At 44.0% G+C, this 23,126-nt stretch overlaps 1 protein-coding gene across 1 annotated transcript; it reads left to right on the forward strand.

Moving 5' to 3' along the window:
- Window positions 1–399: 399 nt before the first annotated feature.
- On the forward strand, window positions 400–22,883 carry ISY1 (ISY1 spliceosome associated protein). Its single transcript, XM_068100964.2, has 11 exons — window positions 400–562; window positions 2,351–2,373; window positions 4,430–4,481; window positions 7,284–7,349; window positions 11,823–11,865; window positions 11,966–12,078; window positions 16,219–16,336; window positions 16,536–16,658; window positions 20,577–20,683; window positions 20,909–20,995; window positions 22,276–22,883. Exons 1-11 carry the CDS (start codon window positions 560–562, stop codon window positions 22,381–22,383), a joined length of 843 nt encoding a protein of 280 aa, XP_067957065.1. The 5' UTR covers window positions 400–559; the 3' UTR covers window positions 22,384–22,883.
- The last annotated feature ends 243 nt before the right edge of the window (window positions 22,884–23,126 follow it).

A 23,126-nucleotide genomic window follows, 5' to 3' on the forward strand; every position in this document is an offset into this window, starting at 1 on the left:
CTGACAAGATGGGGAGTGTGGAAGAAGAAGAGGAGGGGTAGTGGGCTGGGTGGGGTTCAGAGGTCAAATTGCGTCATATTTTGAGTACACACGAAATAGATTCCCTAATATTGGTCAAAAAGTTAAATCGGAAACAAAAGTTAAACGAAAGCGAATTAGTTAAAGGACAAAATATATGTTTCGTACAGTCAAATCAAGAAGAAGAGCACCAATAAAGAAAGATGATAAAAGTCCAAAGTGTTTGCGGATATCGAGTGTTTTCTTTATATATTTTCATTATACATTATCTTTATACAGTATTGTGTCTTTGAAAGTCCATCTAAATAGGTGTACAGTATGCTGTGCGCATGTACTCATGAAACACCAACAACCACCACCACAACAGCACGCCGAGCCCTTGGCTGTTTCCGGATCCGGTTGAAGAGGCGCTGTTTGACGTTTGCTCATGTGTGGCGTTAATCGTTAAGGTGTTCGTGGTCCCTCCCGGACTTCGCTCTGTGGGTAAAGTCGCAGGTTCTCGCACTCACCTGTCCAATACGTCTCGGGTTACCGGTGGACCATGGTACGAGTTTGATTTACATCATCCTAATTGATGACGTTTTTCCATATATTGTTTTGTTTCGAATGAAGTTATTGCAGTGCAGTGTTTCATGAGTGATGAGGGCTGAAAGTCTTTGCTTCTAATTAAATTTAGCTAGAATGAACATTGTGATCGAGGATTGTTAAGAATAAGAAGAAGAAGAGGAGGTTGTTTGGGGTGGGGATGCTAGAATATGGAGGGAAATATTAATGTGGGGTGGGAGGGGGTGGGGTGTTATATTAATATGGAGGAAAATATTAATGTGAGGGGGTGGGGTGTTATAATATGGAGGGAAATATTAATGTGGGGTGGGAGGGGGGTGGGTGTTATAATATGGAGGGAAATATTAATGTGGGGTGGGAGGGGGGTGGGTGTTATAATATGGAGGGAAATATTAATGGAGGGGGGGTGGGTGTTATAATATGGAAGGAAATATTAATGTGGGGTGGGAGGAGGGTGGAGGTGTTAGAATATGGAGGGAAATATTAATGTGGAGTGGGAGGAGGGTGGGGTGTTAGAATATGGAGGGAAATATTAATGTGTGGTGGGAGGGGGGTGGGGTGTTATAATATGGAGGGAAATATTAATGTGAGGGGGGAGGGGTGTTATAATATGGAGGGAAATATTAATGTGGGGTGGGAGGGGGTGGGGTGTTATAATAAGGAGGGAAATATTAATGTGGGGTGGGAGGGGGGTGGGGTGTTAGAATATGGAGGGAAATATTAATGTGGAGTGGGAGGGGGGTGGGGTGTTAGAATATGGAGGGAAATATTAATGTGGGGTCGGAGGAGGGTGGGGGTGTTAGAATATGGAGGGAAATATTAATGTGGTGTGGGAGGAGGGTGGGGGTGTTAGAATATGGAGGGAAATATGAATGTGGGGTGGGAGGGGGTGGGGGTGTTGGAATATGGAGGGAAATATGAATGTGGGGTGGGAGGAGGGTGGGGTGTTAGAATATGGAGGGAAATATGAATGTGGGGTGGGAGGGGGTGGGGTGCTAGAATATGGAGGGAAATATTAATGTGGGGTGGGAGGGGGGTGGGGTGTTAGAATATGGAGGGAAATATGAATGTGGGAGGGGGTGGGGTGCTAGAATATGGAGGGAAATATGAATGTGGGAGGGAGTGGGGTGTTAGAATATGGAGGGAAATATGAATGTGGGGTGGGAGGGGGTGGGGTACTAGAATATGGAGGGAAATATGAATGTGGGGTGGGAGGGGGGTGGGGTGTTAGAATATGGAGGGAAATATGAATGTGGGGTGGGAGGGGGTGGGGTGCTAGAATATGGAGGGAAATATTAATGTGGGGTGGGAGGGGGTGGGGTGCTAGAATATGGAGGGAATATTAATGTGGGGTGGGAGGGGGTGGGGTGCTAGAATATGGAGGGAATATTAATGTGGGGTGGGAGAGGGATGGGGGTGTTAGAATATGGAGGGAAATATTAATGTGAGGGGGGTGGGGTGTTAGAATATGGAGGGAAATAATGTGGGGTGGGAGGGGGATGTGGGTGTCAGATTTCATTGTGTAAAATAGTATGGATTATGCAATGGAGTGAACAGGGGGACAAGGAGGTCGATAGAGAGGAAGATGAAGGGATAATGCAAAGATGGACGAGCAGATGTATTTGAATGAGAATATCCTGTGTATGTATTATATGTCGAGATTGAGAGAAACAATTCCACGAGGAATCAATAAATCGATGAATGAATTAAGTATTTATGTCCAACATTGTCTATGTTTATAATTTTGTCCCTTTTCCACCTCTATCAGGCTCGAAATGCGGAGAAAGCCATGTAAGTCCGCATGACCCGCTCATACATTTGTGAGATTTGTTACAATTCAATGGCATTATTACCTCCGGCACCAAAGGTGGATGGAGGTTATGTTTTCACACCTGTCTGTCCGTTTGTGAACAAATTATCTCAAAAGGTTGTGGACGGATTCGGACGAAATTTGGCAGAGATGTAGCGTATGTGACGAGGACGAAAAGATTAGATTTTGGTGAAGATCCGGATTCGGATCCGGCTACTATAATTTTTAAAGTGATTTTTCACCATTGGGAGATCGGGCCAAAAACGATATATAGCAGGATATCTCAAAAAGTTATGCATGGAATTGGACGAAACTTGTTGGACAGGTTGTGTTTGTGACGAGGAAGAATCGATTCAATTTTGGTGAAGATCCGGATCCGGCTAGTAGAATTTTAAAAGTGATTCTTCACCATTGAGTGATATTGCTAACCAGGCGGAGGTATGCTCTCTACTGAGTGCCGTTCTAGTTATATTAGTATTAAGATCCTGGCACAGCCAATTGTTTTTGAGATACTGTACAAGCAAACCCTTTGAACAGGCGCCATGGCCAACTGCCTTCAATTAATGCTTGCTTCTTGTGTCGTGCCTATATTATGTTCTGTACAAGGTAAAGTAAGTGTGCAGCTGTGAATGTGATTTCAATTAGCGTAAGTGAGAGATTCAGTTGCAGCGCAATCGTTTCAAAATAAAACGACAACGTCATTTGGTAGAGGGCATCCCTCCACCAGGCTGAACACTTTACGTTTTGTATCCACTGATAGGCCGGATCTGGATTCGGACCTGAACCAAAATCGAATCAGCTTGTACTTGTCACCAAACCAACTCATCCATGTTGTTTTTGTCATAATCTGTCCACAACTTTTTGAGGTGAAGAATCATTTGTAAATTTATTTTCAAACTTCTTGTTTCTGGATCTGGATCTTCACCGAAATCTAATCATTTCGCCCTTGCCAGACACCCAACCGGTCCACGAAGTTTCGTCCAAATCCGTCCACAACTTTTTGAGATATCCTGCTATGTATCGTTTTTGGCCCTTTCTCCCAATGGTGAAGAATCACTTTAAAAATTCTAGGATCCGGATCTTCACCGAAATCTAATCATATCGTCCTTGTCACATACGCTACATCTCTGCCAAATTTCGTCTGAATCCGCCACAACCTTTTGAGATATTTTGTTCACAAGCGGACAGACAAACAGACAAATGAAAAATCACTCATATAGCGACACTTGGCAAAACAGAACAAAGTGGAGTGGCACTCAGTAGAGCAACCTTTTGACCTCAAAAATAGTTGGTGGTTGAATTCAGTTAGCTGATATGCAAATCCTATTCAACTTTCAAGTCAATAGGATGAAAATTGAGGATTGTAGAAATTCAAAAAAAAGGTGGTTGACCTTTGGCCTATGTTGACCTTTTGGCCTAAGCTGATCTCAAAAATAGTTGGTGGTTGAATTCAGTTAGCTGATATGAAAATCCTATTCAAATTTCAAGTCAATCGTATGAAAATTGAGAATATTTGAAAAAAGTGGTTGACCTTTGGCCTATGTTGACCTTTTGACCTCAAATACATATAGGATTTTGTCGGACAACGAACTCCACCATTTGGTGAAGTTTCGTGAAGATCGGTTTAAAATTGTGACCTGTAGGCAAGTATAAGTGAGCGGACAGACAAACAAACACACACACCGGAGTGATCGCACCGGATCGCACCGGAAACACACATACCGGAGTGATCGCACCGGATCGCACCGGAAACACACACATACCGGAGTGATCGCACCGGATCGCACCGGAAACACACCAACCGGATCACCGGAGTGATCAACATACTTGTAAATTTTTTTTATTTTTTTTGCCAAGTAACAAACAGACAGATTGGGGTGAAAAAATAACCTCCATCCACCTTTGGTGGTGGACGTAATGAGCCGAGAAAGAAATGTACTCATTCATATTTGTTGTGATTTAATTTTAAAAAGCAATGAGCTTAGTGGTATTTGACATGGTGCGTAAAATTATTTTATTTTTCTCATTTCTTTACAGGACGGCACTTGCGAGATTTCGGCAGGCGCAATTGGAGGAGGGCAAGGTTAAGGTGAACTAGAGTGAAGTCGATAGCACGCCATCACGAATCCCCATGCAATCCCCACGCTTCCCACGTAGAGCAAAGTTGGAAGATGGTATAAAGTTCCACTGGGAATGACCAAATATCAAATACTGAGTTATGAATTATTTCCTGTTTAGACCCATGTGGCCCGAAAAGTCCCTATCCCAGTATCCCATAGGACATGAACTGGTGGGGAATGGGCGGAGGCGGGGGCGAGTGAGAGGGATAGTTTGCGACTATGGTAGAGTGGTGGTACGGCCTACTGACTGATACCATAACTACTGACGTGTCGGTGGGAAGATAAGAAATTTGATCGGATGATCGTCCGTACGCCAGCATAAGGCTGCCAAGGCAGTTTCTTTGGCTACGGTGTGCAATTGTGGACGGGTGGTCACTCCCACGGCGGGATACTCTAATGGCTCACTTTCCCCAGTAAACTGGTACTCGTTTTGCCGAGCTCGGAAGGACGGGTCGATTCAAAACCACCTGTTGTTGTTTTGCCACTACTGAGGCTTGAGATCCTAAGCCAACTGTCTTATCTATTAAGCCACCACCAAGGTTTTGGAAAATATGAAAACTGGAAGATAATTAAATGGGATTTTAAAATCTTCCAGAAACCCACATCTGGATTACTCTCCCAAATTCTCAATTTCGCGCTCAACTTCATTCCTCTTCATTCTCATATGTGGAATGGACTCTCTGTATCTGTCGACCTGTGCTCCACACCCATGCCTGCAGTCATTCAAGAGTGCTGCCCATCTTAACTCCATGCTTTCTCCCATAACCACTCCTACTCTTCAACTCTCGTGGACATCCACCCTCTGTCCCCCACACACTCACCCTCCCTCCACCCACACACTCACCCTCCCTCCACCCACACACCCACTCACCCTCCACCCACACACTCACCCTAGTCCTCCCCCTACACACTCGCCTTAGCCCTGCCCTCACACACTCACCCTAGCCCTCCCCCCACACACTCACCCTATCTCTCCCCCCCACACACTCACCCTAGCCCTGCCCCCACACACTCACCCTAGCCCTCCCCCCACACACTCGCCCTAGCCCTCCCCCCACACACTCGCCCTAGCCCTCCCCCCACACACTCGCCCTAGCCCTGCCCCCACACACTCACCCTAGCCCTGCCCCCACACACTCACCCTAGCCCTGCCCCCACACACTCGCCCTAGCCCTGCCCCCACACACTCACCCTAGCCCTGCCCCCACACACTCACCCTAGCCCTCCCCCCACACACTCGCCCTAGCCCTGCCCCCACACACACACACCCTAACTCTCTCCCACACACACACCCTAACTCTCTCCCACACACACACCCTAACTCTCTCCCACACACTCACCCTAGCCCTGCCCCCACACACTCACCCTAGCCCTGCCCCCACACACTCACCCTAGCCCTGCCCCCACACACTCACCCTAGCCCTCCCCCCACACACTCACCCTAGCCCTCCCCCTTTCCTTTTTGCTACTCATACATTGAATGTGTGAGGTCTTTGTCTCCTTGGTACCCTTTGTTCCAAGAGGGTCAGTTTGTGGACCTCCTGCCCTCTCCCATTTATCTCTTTCATGACGAACAATGCTCGTCTAGGTAAAGACTACTGTCTGCAGAGAAGACAACAATGGAATTTCCCAAACAGGTTGATAAAGCGTAATTTACTCAAAGGTGGGCGGTCCGCTTCGAAAGTCCGCTTATCCGCTGCAGCGGACTAACGTTTTCGAAGCGGATAAGCGAATCGGAACAACCCCCGGAAACCGAAGCGGATAAGCGTAAGCGGACTACCGAAAAATTAAAGCGCATCGCGATTCGCCAAATCAGCTGTTAGCCTGAGCCGTTACTCTAGAATTGTGAATATTTATTTAAGTGAATAATAAGTGAAAACTGAATATTTTATTGGACGCTAGAGCGGCAATAACGTCAAGATGGAGAGATTTCTGACTCTCCAGCCCAGCGGCAGTGCCAGGGACAGGCACACGAGCGACGCAAACCAGCAGTCCCAGCACAGCGACATCCACAACCCGGCGGTCAACAACAACAACAACAACATTTTGAATAAATTTTATTTCAATAAAAATGTATATTTTTGATCTTAAAAGCTTTGTTTGTCTTTGTAGTAGTTAGAAATGGCTATTTAGGCTTAAAAAGCATTAAATTCCCTTTAGAAACGTCAAAAATCGCTTTTAAAACGTCGAAGCGCTTTTAAAAAATCGAATCGAAGCGGATAAGCGGATAAGCGGTAAGCGGACTAAGATTTTCGGCCGCTGAAGCGGATAAGCGAATCGGACTACACGGGCTGGCGGAGCAGATAAGCGGTAAGCGGACTTAAAATTTTCCGAATCGCGCCCACCTTTAAATTTACTGCCATGGAAAACAAGGTGAGGCTACGTTTTCCATGGTGGTAAACCTTTGAGGGTCACAGTGGGAACAGGCCTACCTTTTTCCCATGATGATAAACTTGTGCTATCTCTTTGAGCCTACATTTGTGTGTGTACAAATTTCGGTTTAAGTAATTCTGCAATTTTGCGGAGGTCTGCACATCTGCAAGAGCTGAGGTTTGAATTTTCAGATAACCACGAGTCATTTTCACAATAACATGGCATGCAGGAATTATTCCAAGTAAGGATCAGGATGTGTGCCTTGCACCACCAACACCTGGACCTCCCGCTGACGTATTTTGCCTGCCAACGCCAATTTTTACTTGAGAAAATATACAACAGATCTTTACAACCACTTGATGTCCTCCACTCCCTCCTTCCCTTGAACAATGTGGCAGGAGCGAAGACCATTTTTGGCTTCAGAGTGTGATGATCTGCAAAAGGCAGAAAAATGGCGACGCCAGGTAAGAGAGGGTGAGGTGAAAAATGTGTTTTATTTGTTTGTTTGCTTGTTTGTTTTTGTTTTTTAAGAAGAACTTGACTATTGAGAAAGAAGTCACTGCACAGTCATCCTTCAACTATGTAGCTGCAATAAAATGTCCAGAACAGCGGCATCAGTTTCTTCTTCTTTTGTATGCAGTGCATCATTGGCTGAATGTGTGGCTGTGCCGCATGTGCAATGTCCTTTAAATTATTTTATTTATTTATACAAGATCGAGGCTCGTGTAAGAGCTTCAGCTTCAGTCACATTTGGCTCGGCGGCATTTGGCTCGGCGGCTTCAAGCTTCAGTCACATTTGGCTCGGCGGCCGGAGGGTCTAAGAAATCTACGGCCACTAGCAATTATAGGGCGGCCGCAGTATTTCCACGGTCACACAATGTAGCAGTCACATATGTTTTTATTTTTCGGTTAGCCGCACGGGGTATTTAGAAATTGTGGAGACCGAAAACGTGGGGGTGCCGTACGGTCTTTGATTTAATGTCGCACGGTAACCTTAGGGCGTCCCTGCGGCGGCCATATAATTTTCAAGGCAGACGCAAGGTAGCCTCAAGGTGCCCGCAAGGCGACCGCAGGGGGGCCCTAAGGCGAACGTGCGGCCAGACGGACGGTAACGAGTGGGTATATATACCAGTTCTTTTTCATATGTATAACAGCACTTACAGTTGTCATGGCTACGGCTTGTCGAATTGCTACGGCCGACCTAGAAATGAAAAAAGTTATAACTCCGCGCTATAATTCCACGGCGACCCCTACGGCCTGTAAAAGATAGCCATACGCCCTAGGGTCACCCTGAGGCCACCTCAGAAACTCTGCGGCCGCCGCACGTTTCTGTCAATTTAGGGGGGGTACGGCCGCCGTATCCTAGCCGTAGAGCAAATGTGACTGAGGAGTTACTAACATTAATGACAAAAAAACAAAAAACACAAGATGATATAAAGGGAGCGGAAGACAAGATGGGGAGAGAGGGGGAAGCACACAAGTACAACATTTGAGAGCAGGGACATCGGGAGATCTGTGGGAGGTAGAGGGCTTGGGGGGAGGAGGCGTGGGAAGGGGGGTGGGGGGTGGGAGAGGTTAAAAAAAAAAACACGTGGATACTGCTAAGACTTCCAGGAAAGAAGTCGGAATTTCAGAAAAGTGGATCTGGGGTGAATTAACAGGGGTAGAACCCCATGATGATAAATGAATGAATGTAGAATTAACAGGGGTAGATAAATGAATGAATGTATAATTAACAGGGGTGAATTAACAGGGGTAGAAATATAACCACGATGTATTTGTAGGTTAGGTAAGGAATTTATAATTTGTTTCGGGTGCCGGCAATAGCACGCCTACAAAACCTACAATTGGAATTATCTGAGCTATATAACCACGATGTATTATATATGCACGTGAGCAGTACAAATGTTTTTGTGTCGTATATATGTAAACCGGATTTTTTATTTTTGGGAGCAATCGAGGCAGCAGTCTGTTGCCTATACACCGCCCAAATAAAGGAACGTGTCAGATGAATGCGTTGCACGCTTGGAACAAGATCGCCTGTTGGGTGGTTACTCTGCTATGGTATTAATAATGGAGAAGCAGCACAGCGATGTTTACGTCGTTGAACATTTTCGGTGACTGCTAAATATACGGCTATACGTGGCAATTATAAACTCCACACTTTGTATATTTGTTTGTTTAAATATGTTTATATACAGTCACGTGAAAAAGTAAGTACACCCCATGTAAAATTTTGACTTTTACAACATATTTCAACATACAGCTATTTGATCTTCATTTCAACAATATTGAAAGATAAAGGTGATATAATATAACAAATATCATGAAACATTTACATAAATTGAAGTCCATTGTATAATTTAAATAAACATAAATGCAAATTTTCATGTGGAAAAAGTAAGTACACCCCGACATTTATCACCACTTCAAATACCTAAAATTAGAATCAGGTGCACCAGCTCAGGTGCAAATGATTACAACATCGTTAGAGAGGATCTTGGAGGAACCTGTCTTATTTAAACCTCAGACATTTAGTTTGGTTTGCTCTTTGTTGTTGAAGTGTGTGGCGTCACCATGCCTAGATCAAAAGAGCTCTCTGAGGCCTTCAGAAAGAAGGTTATAGATGCCTACGAGTCTGGGAAGGGATTTAAAAAGATCTCCAAACAATTTAAATCAATCATTTGACTGTCCGGAAGATCAACTACAAGTGGAGAAGATTCCAAACAACTGCCAACTTGTTCAGGCCAGGCCGCCCCAGCAAGTTCAGCCCGAGAGCAGACCGCAAGATGCTGAAAGAAGTCTCTAAGAACCCCAGAATGTCATCACGGGACCTACAGGTAGCTCTTGCCACTGTTGATGTCAAAGTGCACGAGTCTACCATAAGAAAAATGAATGAATGATCGTTTTAAGGCCATTTTCCCCGCTAGTGCGGGGGTTAGCCTTGCGGGCCCCATGACAATCATGGTTCCCTATTTGAGGCAATCTTTTTATGGCCGGATGCCCTTCCTGGCGCCATAAGAAAGAGTCCGCACCAATTTGATCTACATGGGAGGTGTGCCAGGAGGAAACCTTTGCTGTCCAGAAAGAACATCAGGGCAAGACTAAAGTTTGCCAATGAACACCGAGGCAAAGACCAGCACTTCTGGAACAATGTGCTCTGGACAGATGAGTCAAAGGTAGAGCTATTTGGCCACAATACCAGAAGGCATGTTTCGTGAAAACCAAAGACAGCATTTGACCACAAGAACCTGATACCAACTGTAAAGCATGGTGGTGGAAATATTATGGATTGGGGCAGCTTTGCTGCATCAGGGCCTGGGCAGCTCACCATCATATAATCCACGATGAATTCTTCATTGTACTAGAGGGTGCTTGAGGATAATGTGAGGCCATCTGTCGGAAAGTTGAAGCTCAACCGAAGGTGGACCTTGCAACATGACAATGACCCTAAACATACCAGTAAATCCACCAAGGAATGGCTGAAAAGAAAGAAATGGAGGGTTCTGGAATGGCCAAGTCAAAGCCCGGATCTAAATCCCATCGAGATGTTGTGGGGGGATTTGAAACGAGCTGTGCATGAAAGAAACCCCTCAAACATCGCACAGCTGAAAGAATTCTGCATGGAGGAGTGGGCAAAAATTTGTCCCAGTCGATGTCAGAGACTGGTAGACAGTTATAAGAAACGCCTACTTGAGGTTGTTTCTGCCAAAGGGGGCAATACCACCTATTAGAGCCAAGGGTGTACTTACTTTTTCCACAGAAGGAAATGGCATCTCTGTTAATTTTTTGTTGAATAAATTATTGCAAAGTCAATTTTTCAGTTTTTTGTTCAATTAGATCAGTTTTATCTGAAGATACTGTTTAAATGAAGATCAAATATTGATATATCCACATGTTAAAAAGATTTAAAAAATATTTCATGGGGTATACTTACTTTTTCCACATGCGAAATTTGCATTTATGTTTATTTAAATTATACAATGGACTTCAATTTATGTAAATGTTTCATGATATTTGTTATATTACATCACCTTTATGTACCAATATTGTTGAAATGAAGATCAAATAGCTGCATGTTGAAATATGTTGAAAAAGTCAAAACTTTACATGGGGTGTACTTACTTTTTCACGTGACTGTATTAATCCAAAACTAAAAACTACTGAACCAAATCCAAAGAAACTTTGCATGTTGCTTAAGGGTGCCCCAAGTATGGTTTGTGTCAGGAGAGTATATCTGGGGGAGGGAGTTCAGGGTCGGGGGACACCCATTCTCTCCATGTAAATGTGTATCCTGTTGCACCACCCGGTGGTAGCTGGTATTACAAAGCGTCTTCATTTTATATAAAGACAGTTGAAACTATTTGACAATATGCATTTCGGTGATGTTGAAATCTAATTGAGAATAATTTGAAATTTTCAAAATGCTTCATTTCACTCATTTTAAGCTGAGGTTCAAAGCAAAGTATCAAACCTTGAGCTTCACAGAGTGACATTTCACGGAAGTGATATTTGCTCGGGCCATATATAATTAGCAACAGGGATGGTTCATGAAGGTAATGTTAGATGACTTCCAAGCAGATGGAAGATTATCTCGGGCAAACGATAGAGTGAATAGTACGGTGTTCTGGTGAAAGGGAGATTGAATGAAGGATTGATGTGGGAAAGAATGCAGAGAGGGTGAAAGAAGGAGAGAAAGAAGTAGGCAAATGGTGGGTTAACATGTGACGGTGTGGTTTGATTAAAGCCTGTCTGAAACAAACAACGGTTTCCTGGTGTGGAAGAACATTAGGAATATAGCAGAATATTTGTGAAGTATGTACAACATGCCATGTTTTGATTAAAACCATCGGCAAAGCGACGGGTAAAAATGTCTCGTACTATATCAAAAGGTTTGTGGACTCACCGTAGTTCCATCTGCTTGCTTGTGTTCTCAGATAATCAGTGAGGTGTCCAAGAAGGTTGCACAGATTCAGAACGGTGGGTGTGATTTGTATTTGGTCCCAATTCAATGAATGTCTACCTGTCCTTGCAAAATGTGGCAAGGTTTGCATAATGTAACAATTGTGTGTGGATGTAGCTGGGCTGGGAGAATTCAGGATAAGAGACCTGAACGATGAGATCAACAAACTCCTGCGTGAGAAGGGCCATTGGGAAGTTCGCATCCATGAACTTGGTGGTCCCGACTATGCCGTGAGTCCGACAGTCATTTCCTTCTGAACGGTTTTAGGGTCAGGATGTTCCATATTTTATTTTTTTTGTCAAGTGGTGATGTAAGGATGATAGAAGAGCTTTTGCATGTATGACTTGGTTTATGTGATCTACTTGAAATCGACAGGGGACATACGAGATTTCAACTCGTGATCCAAGCATCATGAGCTACGCGCTCAAATGGGAACGCCAAACAGGCCATCGCACGGCTTTCTCGGCCAATATGCGAGGCAACATGGACGTTACTCCGCATATGGGCAATGATAAGTAGATTTTTAAGCTTGAAAGATTTTTGCCGAAGAAATGACCACAATCAGTCATTGTTTGACTGTAGAGGCATTGAAATTGCATACTAGTGTGATGAGAGAGTGGAATTGATCTTGAATTTCTGCAAAGGAATGCAAATGGTGACAATGGAGGCGGCCATTTGGCCCATCGTGATGTACGAGTTTGTCGGCCTTGCTCGTTGTAGTTGAGTTGTAAGGTTGAACTCCCGAGCTTGCACATTGAGAAGCTTTAGATTGGAGACTCGCTTTAGAGAGCTATCTCCATGTTTCCAGATATTTAAACTCGCTGTTATATCTTTATCTGGCCTATTTATTTTAAAAACCAGTTCTTAGAAGTTATCTTTGGCTCTCTCTCATTTACAGCTGAGTTTTTTTTTACTTTGGATAACTGTAATGTAATCCACTCGGATGACTATAACTTGCTAACAGCGAGTTGCAATCATCTGAATGTGACATTGGAGCACGGACCAACGTTCGAGTCATCCTCCGATTTTAAACAATATTGTGAAAGTGTGAGAAAATACAGGGTTTATAAGAGAAAGAGAACACAGGTTTAATGGGCAGGAAGACGTCATCATTGCAATGAAAGCTGACATCGTCATTCTGTGGAATTATAACAAGTAACAAATTATAACAGGGCTGCAGATGGAGAAGAAAATGAATGATCGTTTTAAGGCCATTTTCCCCACGAGTGGGGGTTAGCCTTGCGGGTCCCATGACAATCATGGTTCCCTGTTTGAGGTAATGTTTTTATGGCCGGATGCCCTTCCTGACGCCAACCCTTGGTCACGCTCTTACGATGCGCAGGGATACGGTGTACCTATTCTAAATCGGGGTACACACCGTGATCATTCATCCCAGCAAGCTGGTACTGAATTTGCCGACCTCAGAAGGATGACAGGCTGAGTCAACCCCTGGCGTTAATTCAGCGATCGACCGGGATTCGAACCCAGGATCCTCGGATCCCAAGCCGGCACCCTAACCGCTAAGCCAACACCAGGCTGATGGAGAAGGAAAAAAACAAAAAAAGTGAATGGAGTGATAGTAGAACAGATTGAACAACAGTATTTTAAAGTGTGGCTGACAGGATGGCCTCGAGGCACACTCGCCTCTCAGCTGTCTAGCCTGGGTTCGAATCCTGACGCAGTTATAGACCGTCACAGGTAGGGTTATTCACCAATGTGTGTGCCATCCCTCAGATGGACGTCAAACTGGGGGTCCTATCTGCCAGCATGGGATGGTGGACGTTAAAGATCCTATGGTGTCCTTCGCAAAGAGTAGGTGAGTATTGCCAGCACCATGGCCAAATTCCAAATTCTTGTCCTAACTCGGCGAACGTCAGGCCTTTCCAGGCCGGTTCGTGAAAAACTTCCATCCGGGATTATAAACCGAGCCAATAAATTGTTTCGTACTCCATATGTCAGCATAGCACGAGGTGGGGGATTGGGGGGGGGGGGGGGGATGGCCGCCCATTCAAATGTGTACAAAAGGATAAGATTAAAATCTATTATAGAGTGAAGTCATAAGGTTTTAAAAGCTCTAGCTTTTATGATCAAACATTTTCATAAGTAACACAAATTAAAAATATGCCAAAATACATCGCTAAAGTGCAAAATCGCCCATTTCGTAATTCACAGAATTGTTGATAAATGTCCTTGTGCCGAACAATAATGGCTGACACAATTGCAGTACAATGATTCCAATGGAAGGAAGTGACAAATTCAACTGTACCATAACAAATTTTTTAAAATTAGATTTAAAAATGAATACACCACAAGAGTACCGAAGCGATGACGTCACATTGGCATGACAACGCACGGCCTGATTTTAATCACCAATTGGAGAATCATACCTGCAGCATTTATTGTTTTCTGAAGAAACCAAATGTTAAGCAGCGATTAATTGAACAAATAAGATTTATCGCCTTTATTCCGCATCTTGCAAGGAGAGATGCAGAAAATAGGGCAAAATGGAGAAGATTGTCATGTGGACCGCAAGGCTAACCCCCGCTCTAGCAGGGAAAATGGCCTTAAAATGCATGTTGTTGTATTCCGCATCTTGCTTCTCTCTTTATAAGGGGTGAGGTGCAATGGTACCAAGCTTCTGCCCTGCCTTGACCATGATACTCCCCCACCTATCCCTTTCCTCACCCAACTCTCTTCATTCCCCAACTACCCCACCTTATTGTTATCACTCCTCACAATCTTTCCATTTCAACCGTGGCCTTCCTCTTTTCCACCGCCGTTGCTCCCTCGATCTATCCACTCTTTTCCATTCTCTCTTTCTCCATCAGCACCACGTGACTAGCCCACTTCAGCCAGTCTTTTACCAATCTCCCCGTAAAGTTCATCTGCACACCAATGTCCTCCCTCAGTTCATCCATCCTCCTTGTATACACTCTCTTTACTCCCACAATCCTCCTGACCCAGTTGTTCTCGCAGACCTGCAACTGCTGTCATCTCCGTTAGTGCCACCGTTTTGAGACCATATAGGTAGGCCGGCAACACACAAGAGACCAAAACTTTCCCTTTCAATTTATCTTTATCTGCTAATTTAATTCTATCAAAAATATTTAAAATCAGTGCAAAAAGTAGAAGTCACAGAAGTTGTGTACTCACCTTCTCATTCCATCGACTACGAAGCAAAGGTAATCCCCGCCCTGTGTTTACGAAATAAATAAATATATACATATATAGTGTTTCTTTTATTTTGTTCCCATCTAGGTGTGCAGACAGACAACCAAGCACCTATTCACATGTTTATAGCTGCCATATAATTCTCCTGCTCTGGTGTTTGGGAGGCCGGTGGTTTGTACCCCGGACGAGAGTCATACCAAAGACTTGAAAAAAAAAATGAAAAAAAAAAAGTACGTGCCGCTTTCTTGCTTGATGCTTGGCATCTAAAAGGATAGATATGTATCCCGATGCATTTGAAGATACAAAAGGAATGGTCTTCTTCTTTCCAAAGTTTGAATATTAATGTTGCACTATGTTGCAGGCTTTTATTGGTTGTGACGGTTTCGGCAAAGGATGTATCAACATAAAGTAATGAATAAGTGGTCAGAAAAAGGGAATTTGACAATCCATAACAGTCATGGAATAAAAGAAGATCTAGTTTGATCCATGGACATGGGTGGGGCAGAGAAGGTGTTTCCAGAGATTGAAAAATACCCATCAATTGGAGATATTTTCGTGAAAGTGGATCATGGAGGTCATCAATCAACATGAATTAAGAATCTCAAAGATGCAGGTGTCTTTCCAGGTTACCTGAGGGTAAGGGTTGACAAAATGTGATGTCATCAATAAATGACATGACACGGTGCTCTGTATCGCTATTTGTAATTTTGATACATGAACTGGTGTGTACCCCGGTTTAGAATAGGTACACCGTATCCCTGCGCATCGTAAGAGCGTGACCAAGGGTTGGTGTCAGGAAGGGCATCTGGCCATAAAAACATTGCCTCAAACAGGGAACCATGATTGTCATGGGGCCCGCAAGGCTAACCCCCGCTCTAGCGGGGAAAAATGGCCTTAAAACGATCATTCATGCATTCATTCAACTGACAGATACACTAAGTTATTCGAAACACGAGTAACCGAGTAAGTGTGAGTTGAAATAGTCTACTTGGATACACACAGTGCCTCCACCTTGGCCATGCTTTCTTTGGCAATGACGGAGGTTTTAACAGCCATGTTTTATCGACAGAGCAAATGCATATCCATCTGAAATTTCCTTGCAAAAGGCAAGATAATTACTAGTATGAACATTTTTTTTATTGTAGAGCTTTGTGTGCTCACCTGATTGCGGAATTTGTCGGATCTCATTATTTTGGTAGAGGATCGGGCCTCGCATGCTGGACCACCAAGGAAAAGAGGTACCTGGGAATCGTGGTTACAAGTACTTTGGTGCGGCGAGAGACCTTCCAGGAGTCCGTGAGCTCTTTGAGCAAGAACGTAAGAAGCAGCGATGCCATTGCTGTCTGGCCACACTGCCGCTGGAATTGGATCCCATTCATTTTGCTCAACATACTTTTCACAAACTCACCCAAGTTTTGCATCAAGAGGTTACACTATCATCGCTCCTCTATTTCAAACATGAGGAACCCATTCCCACAGCAATTTCAGCCCATCCATTACTTTGTTCCTACCCCAGCACCAGCACCCCCAAGGAAAACACGTGGGGAACTCATGAAGGAGATAGATGCAGATTACTATGGATATCGGGATGAAGATGATGGTGTATTGGTTCCACTGGAACAGGAAGAGGAAAAGATAGGCAAGTATTTTCCTTATCCTGTCAGCTGCAATGTTTGCTCGGTTCCCAGTCTGGTCCATGGATCTGTATTGGTGCAGGAAGTTTTTATTTATTTATTTTTTCCATTTTTTTTTGCTCTGAAAGTGCAAGAACACAGACTGGATCAGGACGCAACAGTACAAAAGGAATAGCAGAATGAGAAGGAGGAAATGCCAACAGCTGGGACGAGGGACAAAATAGACGGACACGTCGCGGGATGCGGGTAAGGATGAGAGGTAGGGCAGAATGCAGGGGTGGATAGGATGGATACAGAAACAAACTCTCAGAAAGGAAAAATCCAGAAAGATTGGAAGTGGGAAGGGGGGTGGGGAGGTGGGTGCTTTAATGGGGGTAGAAAATGTCATGATTTTGGATGGGGGATGATCTGAGAAGGTGGCGAACAGCTGTCTTGAAGACTCGGAGAGAATAATGAGATTGAAGAAAGTGTGGAAGTTTGTTACACAGGTGGGAAAAGAGGAACAAATGAGTGGAGGCGAGCAGCGATTCTGGAATTTGGGAGTTTCAACAGAAGGGGGTTGATGGTGGATTACCCAAGAAAGACCATGGCTGAGAGTGAGACCCAATAAATTGAGTGACTGAACTTCCCCAAGAAGACTGTTAAGAATGTGGATGGGAGGGTTTGCCATACGGTCCTGAGAGAGAGAGGGGTGAGTGATATTAGGATTCCAAGTATTTGAGCAGCTTATGATTTTTTTTCAAGGTCTAAAGAGAGTGAAGTCAGCAGCCTACCTTGTCTGAAGGATAAGGGATTGGAGAGGTTGGAGTCGTTAGCAAAGAGACAAGGAGGTTTTCCAGAGAGTCAGAGATTGTTGATTAAGATTAGGAATAGGACTGGGCCTAAAACACTTCCTTGGGGCACTCCAGCCTTGACAGGGAGAGGAGAAGAAAGGACTCTGTTGAGAGGCACACATTGGCTGTGAGAGTAAAGGAAGTCATTAACACAAGAGTAGAGTTTGCCTTGATGTTGGCCTTGGATGCTGTAGGCAGAGCGTTTGGAGAGCAAGGCAGGAAGCCGGACTGCATCAAAAGCTAAAGATGGACAGTCGTGGCCAAAAATAATGGCACCCTTGCACTTTTTTTCAAATAACATAATTTCTTTGAAAATTTTCAAATAACAATTTTCCCTAAAAATAAGTTGAAATTAACAAAAGTATTTGGTCTCCACAATTCTTTATTTCACTGTTAATATTACAGAACCTTTGTTTTTGATTCAGAACTTAATATATCCTTTTAAATCAGAAAATAAAAAGAAATGGCATTGACAAAATTATTGACACCCTGGACTTAATATTTGGTAGCACAGACTTTGGACAAAATAACTGCAGTAGTCAAGTGCTTCCTGTAGCCATGAATGATCTTCCTGCAACTCTGCTGGCAGTTTGTCCCACTCTTCTTGTGCAAACTGCTCCAGTTCTCCCAGATTTGAACGGTGCCTTCTCCCAACTGCTGTTTTCAGATCTCCCCACAGGTGTTCAATGGGATTTAGATCTGGACTCAATATGCTGGCCACTTCAGAACAGTCCCGCGTTTTGTCTTGAACTATTCCTGGGTGCTTTTTGAAGTGTGTTTGGGGTCATTGTCCTGCTGCAAGACCCATGACCTTCGACGGAGATCCAGCTATCTGACACTGGGTTGAATTGCACTCCAAAATGCCTTGGTAATCTCCTGATTTCATGATGCCATGCACACATTCAAGGTACCCAGTGCCAGAGGCAGCACAACAACCCCAAAACATCACTGAACCTCCTCCATGTTTGACTTTAGGGAAGGTGTTCTTTTCTTTGAAGGCTTCATTTTTTTTTCCGTAAACATAGAGATGATGTGCTTTACCAAAAAATCTCGAATTTGGTCTCACCTGTCCACAGGACATTCTCCCAGAAGGATTTTGGCTTGTTCGGGTGTGTTTTGGAAAACTCCAGTCAGGCTTTCTTATGTCTCTCTCTCTCAGCAGTGAGGTCCTCCTGGTTCTCCTACCATAGAGCCCCCTTTCATTGAGTTGGCGATGGATGGTGCGAGTTGAAACTATTGTACCTTGTGTGTGAATGTCAGCTTGAATCTGTTTGGGAGTTGATCGAGGTGCTTTCTCCACCATTCGTACAATCCTTCGCTGCAATCTTCGATCAAGTTTTCTGTTGCGGCCACGTCCAGGGAGGTTGGCTACAGTGCCATGGGCCTTAACTTCCTGATAACATTGCGTACGGTGGACACAGGAACATCAAGGTCTCTGGAGATGGACTTGTAGCCTTGAGATTGTCCATGCTTGGCTACAATCTTGTGTCTGACCTCCTCAGACAATTCTCTGCTTTTCTTCTTTTCTCCATGCTCATTGTGGTACACACAGTGCCACTAAACAGCAGAATGACTCCTTTTCTCTATTCAAACTGGTTGAATGAGTGATTTTTATATTGCAGGCATCTGCAACTCACCAAAGGTGAATTCAATTCCAAAGTAAAGGAGAATCACCTGCTTGAAATCAAAATAATAATATTTTTTAAATGTAAAGAAATGTAAACAATGTAATATAAATGTTTTGTAAGAAATATATATATATATTTTTTTTTTTTAATTCCAACTTCTTTCCTGGAAGTCCTTGCAGTGTTCATATGTTTTATACCTCTCCCACCTCCCCCCAAGCCCTCCCCCTCCAACATTTCTCCCGATGTCCCTGCTCTCAAATGTTGTGTTTGTGTCCTTCCCCCTCTCTCCCCATCTTGTCTACCGCTCCCCTTATTTTTTGTGTTTTATGTGTCGGTTTGACTTTTTGTGTGATTAATGTTAGCTCTTTCATGAGCCTCAATCTTTTATACAAAAAACATATTTATATATATTTCTTACAACTTCTAAAAGGTGCCAATAATATTGTCCGGGCCATTTTAGGATTTTTGTGTGGAATAAGCCAAGGTTTAGTAAAAAAAATTTAGCTTTTTTTTTTGTTTTGTTCCACTGCAAACCAAAGAAATACATATGTGGATACCAAAATGGCAGCGTGAAGCTGGAAGGTGTGAAAACATTTTGCTACCTCTGAGACATGCTGAATGGAGAAGGTGGATCAGACTCGGCAATAGTTGCTGGAGTGAGATGTGCATGGAAGAAGTTTCGGGAACTGAGTGGCGTGCTGATAAGGAGGGGAGTGTCGTTGAAGCTGAAGGGAAAGGTGTATGCTGCATGTGTGAGAAGTGTTATGATTTATGGGAGCGAGACATGGGTATTGGGTAATGAACGTAAAGCAGCCACGAAGGCTGGAAAGGGTGGAAATGCGAATGGTTCGGTGGATGTGCGGAGTATCGTTGAGAGACAGGAAGACGAATGATGAATTGCGAAAGATGATGGGAATAGAGCCTGTGATTGATGCTGTGAAGAGGAACAGGTTGAGATGGTTTGGTCATGTGTTGAGGAAGAATGAAAGTGACTGGTTGAGAAGAGTGATGGAAATGAATGTAGAAGGAAGTAGAGGACGGGGAAGACCGAGAAAGACTTGGCTAAAGATGGTGGAAGAAGAAATGGGGGCAAGGGGGTTAACAAGGAGCGATGCAGAAAATAGGGCAAAATGGAGAAGATTGTCATGGGGACCACAAGGCCAACCCCCGCTCTTGCAGGGAAAATAGCCTTAAAATGCATGTTGTTGTGTACCAAAAGATTTTAAAATTTCAACATTTTTTGGGAAGAAATGGTGCATTATTTGAAAAAAGTGCAAGGGTGCCAATATTTTTGACCACGACTATGTCGAGAGATCATTTGGCAATTCGCTACTGGTACGCTGTTGTTATATTGACATGCCTCGTTGAAGTCAAATTTAAATGTCAATTTATTTTTGCACTCAGCTTTGTTTGGTTCGTTTGTGCTCCCTGTTACCGTATACCTTCTTACGTACCTGTGCAGCCATTGCAGCAGCAGCGGAGCAGTGGCGGGCAACCCACGGGGTCGAGGGGTCCCGGGGTGAAGGCGAGGAAGAAGAGGAAGAAAATATATATGCCGTTGAAGATGAGGTACTGTCCCAACTGCTCAACGCTGCATTAATTAGCTTTGACCTGCATTCCACGAGGATACCCAATTGGATACTAACTGGGTAAATGCTTGCAAAATTACTGGTGGGATAAAGCTCCACGAAGCAACTTCTGGTCGAACAGTGGATGTTTGAAAAAGTTGAATGTAGGTTATTGGTTTTTTTCGTTTTTATCAGTTTTGATTTATTTTGATCCTCACCATTTCAGTCTGATGAGGAACAGCAGGATAGGTTGCCAGAGGGGGAGCCTGGCCAAGAGTTCATTGCACACGTCCCTGTTCCGTCACAAAAAGAGGTAGGTATCCATGGTGCCACATTTGGCCATTTTTGTTACTCCGCTGATGTCTCATCGAATACAAACAACAACATGAATTTTAAGGCCATTTTCCCTGCTAGAGCGGGGGTTGGCCTTGCGGTCCCCATGACAATCTTCTCCATTTTGCCCTATTTTCTGCATCTCTCCTTGTTAACCCCCTTGCTCGCATTTCTTCTTCCACCATCTTTAGCCAAGTCTTTCTCGGTCTTCCCCGTCCTCGACTTCCTTCTACATTCATTTCCATCACTCTTCTCAACCAGTCACTTTCATCCTTCCTCAACACGTGACCAAACCATCTCAACCTCACTCCTTCATTCCTCTTTTCTCCCGCCTCTGGAACAAACTCCCTCACTCTCTTCAATCCCACTCCTCCCTCCAGGTCTTTAAAACGGCTGTTCACCACCATCTCTTATCTTCCCCCATCCAAAACCTTGATCTTTTCTACCCCCGCTAATTTCACCCCAAATCCACTTTTTTGAGGTGCCGACTTCTCTCCTGGAAGTCCTTGGTGTCCTTGCGTTTTATACCTATCCTGCCTCCCCCCAGGCCCTCTCCCTCCCACACATCTCCCGATGTCCCTGCTCTCAAATGTTGTGTTTGTTTGCTTCCTCCCCTTCTCTCCCCATCTTGTCGATCGCTCCCCTTTTTATATACTTTGCTTGCTTGCTTGTTTGTTTGATAAATGTTGGCTCTTTCACGAGCCTCGACCCTGTATACAAAAAAAAACAAAAAAAACCTGTTCCTCTTCACAGCATCAATCACAGGCTCTATTCCCATCATCTTTCGCAATTCATCATTTGTCTTCCTCTCTCTCAACGATACTCCGCACATCCACCGAACCATTCGCATTTCCACCCTTTCCAGCCTTCGTTGCTGCTCTACATTCATGACCCACGTCTCACTCCCATAAATAAACCCTGTCATCGAATGTATTACTGAAGCCCAGGTCATTGTACCTCCAATCCCCCATGCCCCTCCCTGTTCTAGTATTTACTCAATCAAATCTAGGCTGTATGAGCAATGTTGAAAATGGGCCTTTTGTTTATGTTGTTGATTTTGTTTCTCCTCTTCGTAAAGCAATTGCTGCACTTTATGATGACGTACCTTTCATATTTTTCGTGTTGCTGTGGATGATCGTCCTCATTTCACTTATGAAATGATACTTGTATGATATGACTTATGACACTTGTCATACTGAACGATTGTGTACAAATCCACCTTTTATTTTTCAATTAACCTTTTCTCTGCCATGTGCACAGGTGGAAGAAGCATTGATTCGACGCAAGAAGATGGAATTGCTGCAGAAATATGCGAGTGAAGCACTGATGGCCCAGAGTGAGGAGGCAAAAGTATTAATGGGCCTGTGAGCATCCTTCACAATGATTGGTTAACAAAGAGGGTGGTTATTGACATTTGTGAATTGTGAAAATGTGCATTGAAAGACTGCCACAAACCCATCGCTGTGCCTGCAATTCGGAAGAATTTAAATTCGCAACAAATACTCGTGGATTTTTTCCACCTGACCGGTTCCAGGTTCACAAAGCTACGACCTGTAAAAAAAACAGGCAGGCAACACATGAGAGGGTGGGGACTGAACCACCATCTTTGCCTTGCTTTTGTCGATTTGTTGCACAAAGGCTGCTCGCTTCAAAGATGAAATTTCAAACTCATTTATGTGAGCGAAGCTGGGCTTGGAAAAATTATCGGTTCATCGGGCATATATCATTTTATCTCTCCGGCCTTGCGGCTCCCTTTACCAAAATAATCCTGCTGGTCGTTCCGTTCTCGTAGAGAAGAGGCACACCTAGTGCAGAATGATCCATTTATTTGTACTGAACATAAATGTAAATACATTTTCTATTGTTTCTATCTGTTTGGGTTGCCTCCTCATTCTCCACCACTCTAGTTGTCAACCAATGCTGTTGGCACCCCCGAGGTTGCATTCAGGTTGTTTAATGCTTTTTAGCATTCAAGAAGAAAGTTCTGCTTTGTCTGGGTTTGAACCGCATCCGCTAGCTTATGGGTCGGCAACCTCAACCATTCGGCCATGGCAACTTGACTTTTGTGGACAGATGGACAAAAGTGAACGAATTGCCAAACCCCGCTTTTT

This window comes from Myxine glutinosa, unplaced genomic scaffold (assembly GCF_964187855.1).
Source record: "Myxine glutinosa unplaced genomic scaffold, kmMyxGlut1.1 SCAFFOLD_2714, whole genome shotgun sequence".
In the NCBI taxonomy this organism is placed as follows: domain Eukaryota; kingdom Metazoa; phylum Chordata; class Myxini; order Myxiniformes; family Myxinidae; genus Myxine; species Myxine glutinosa.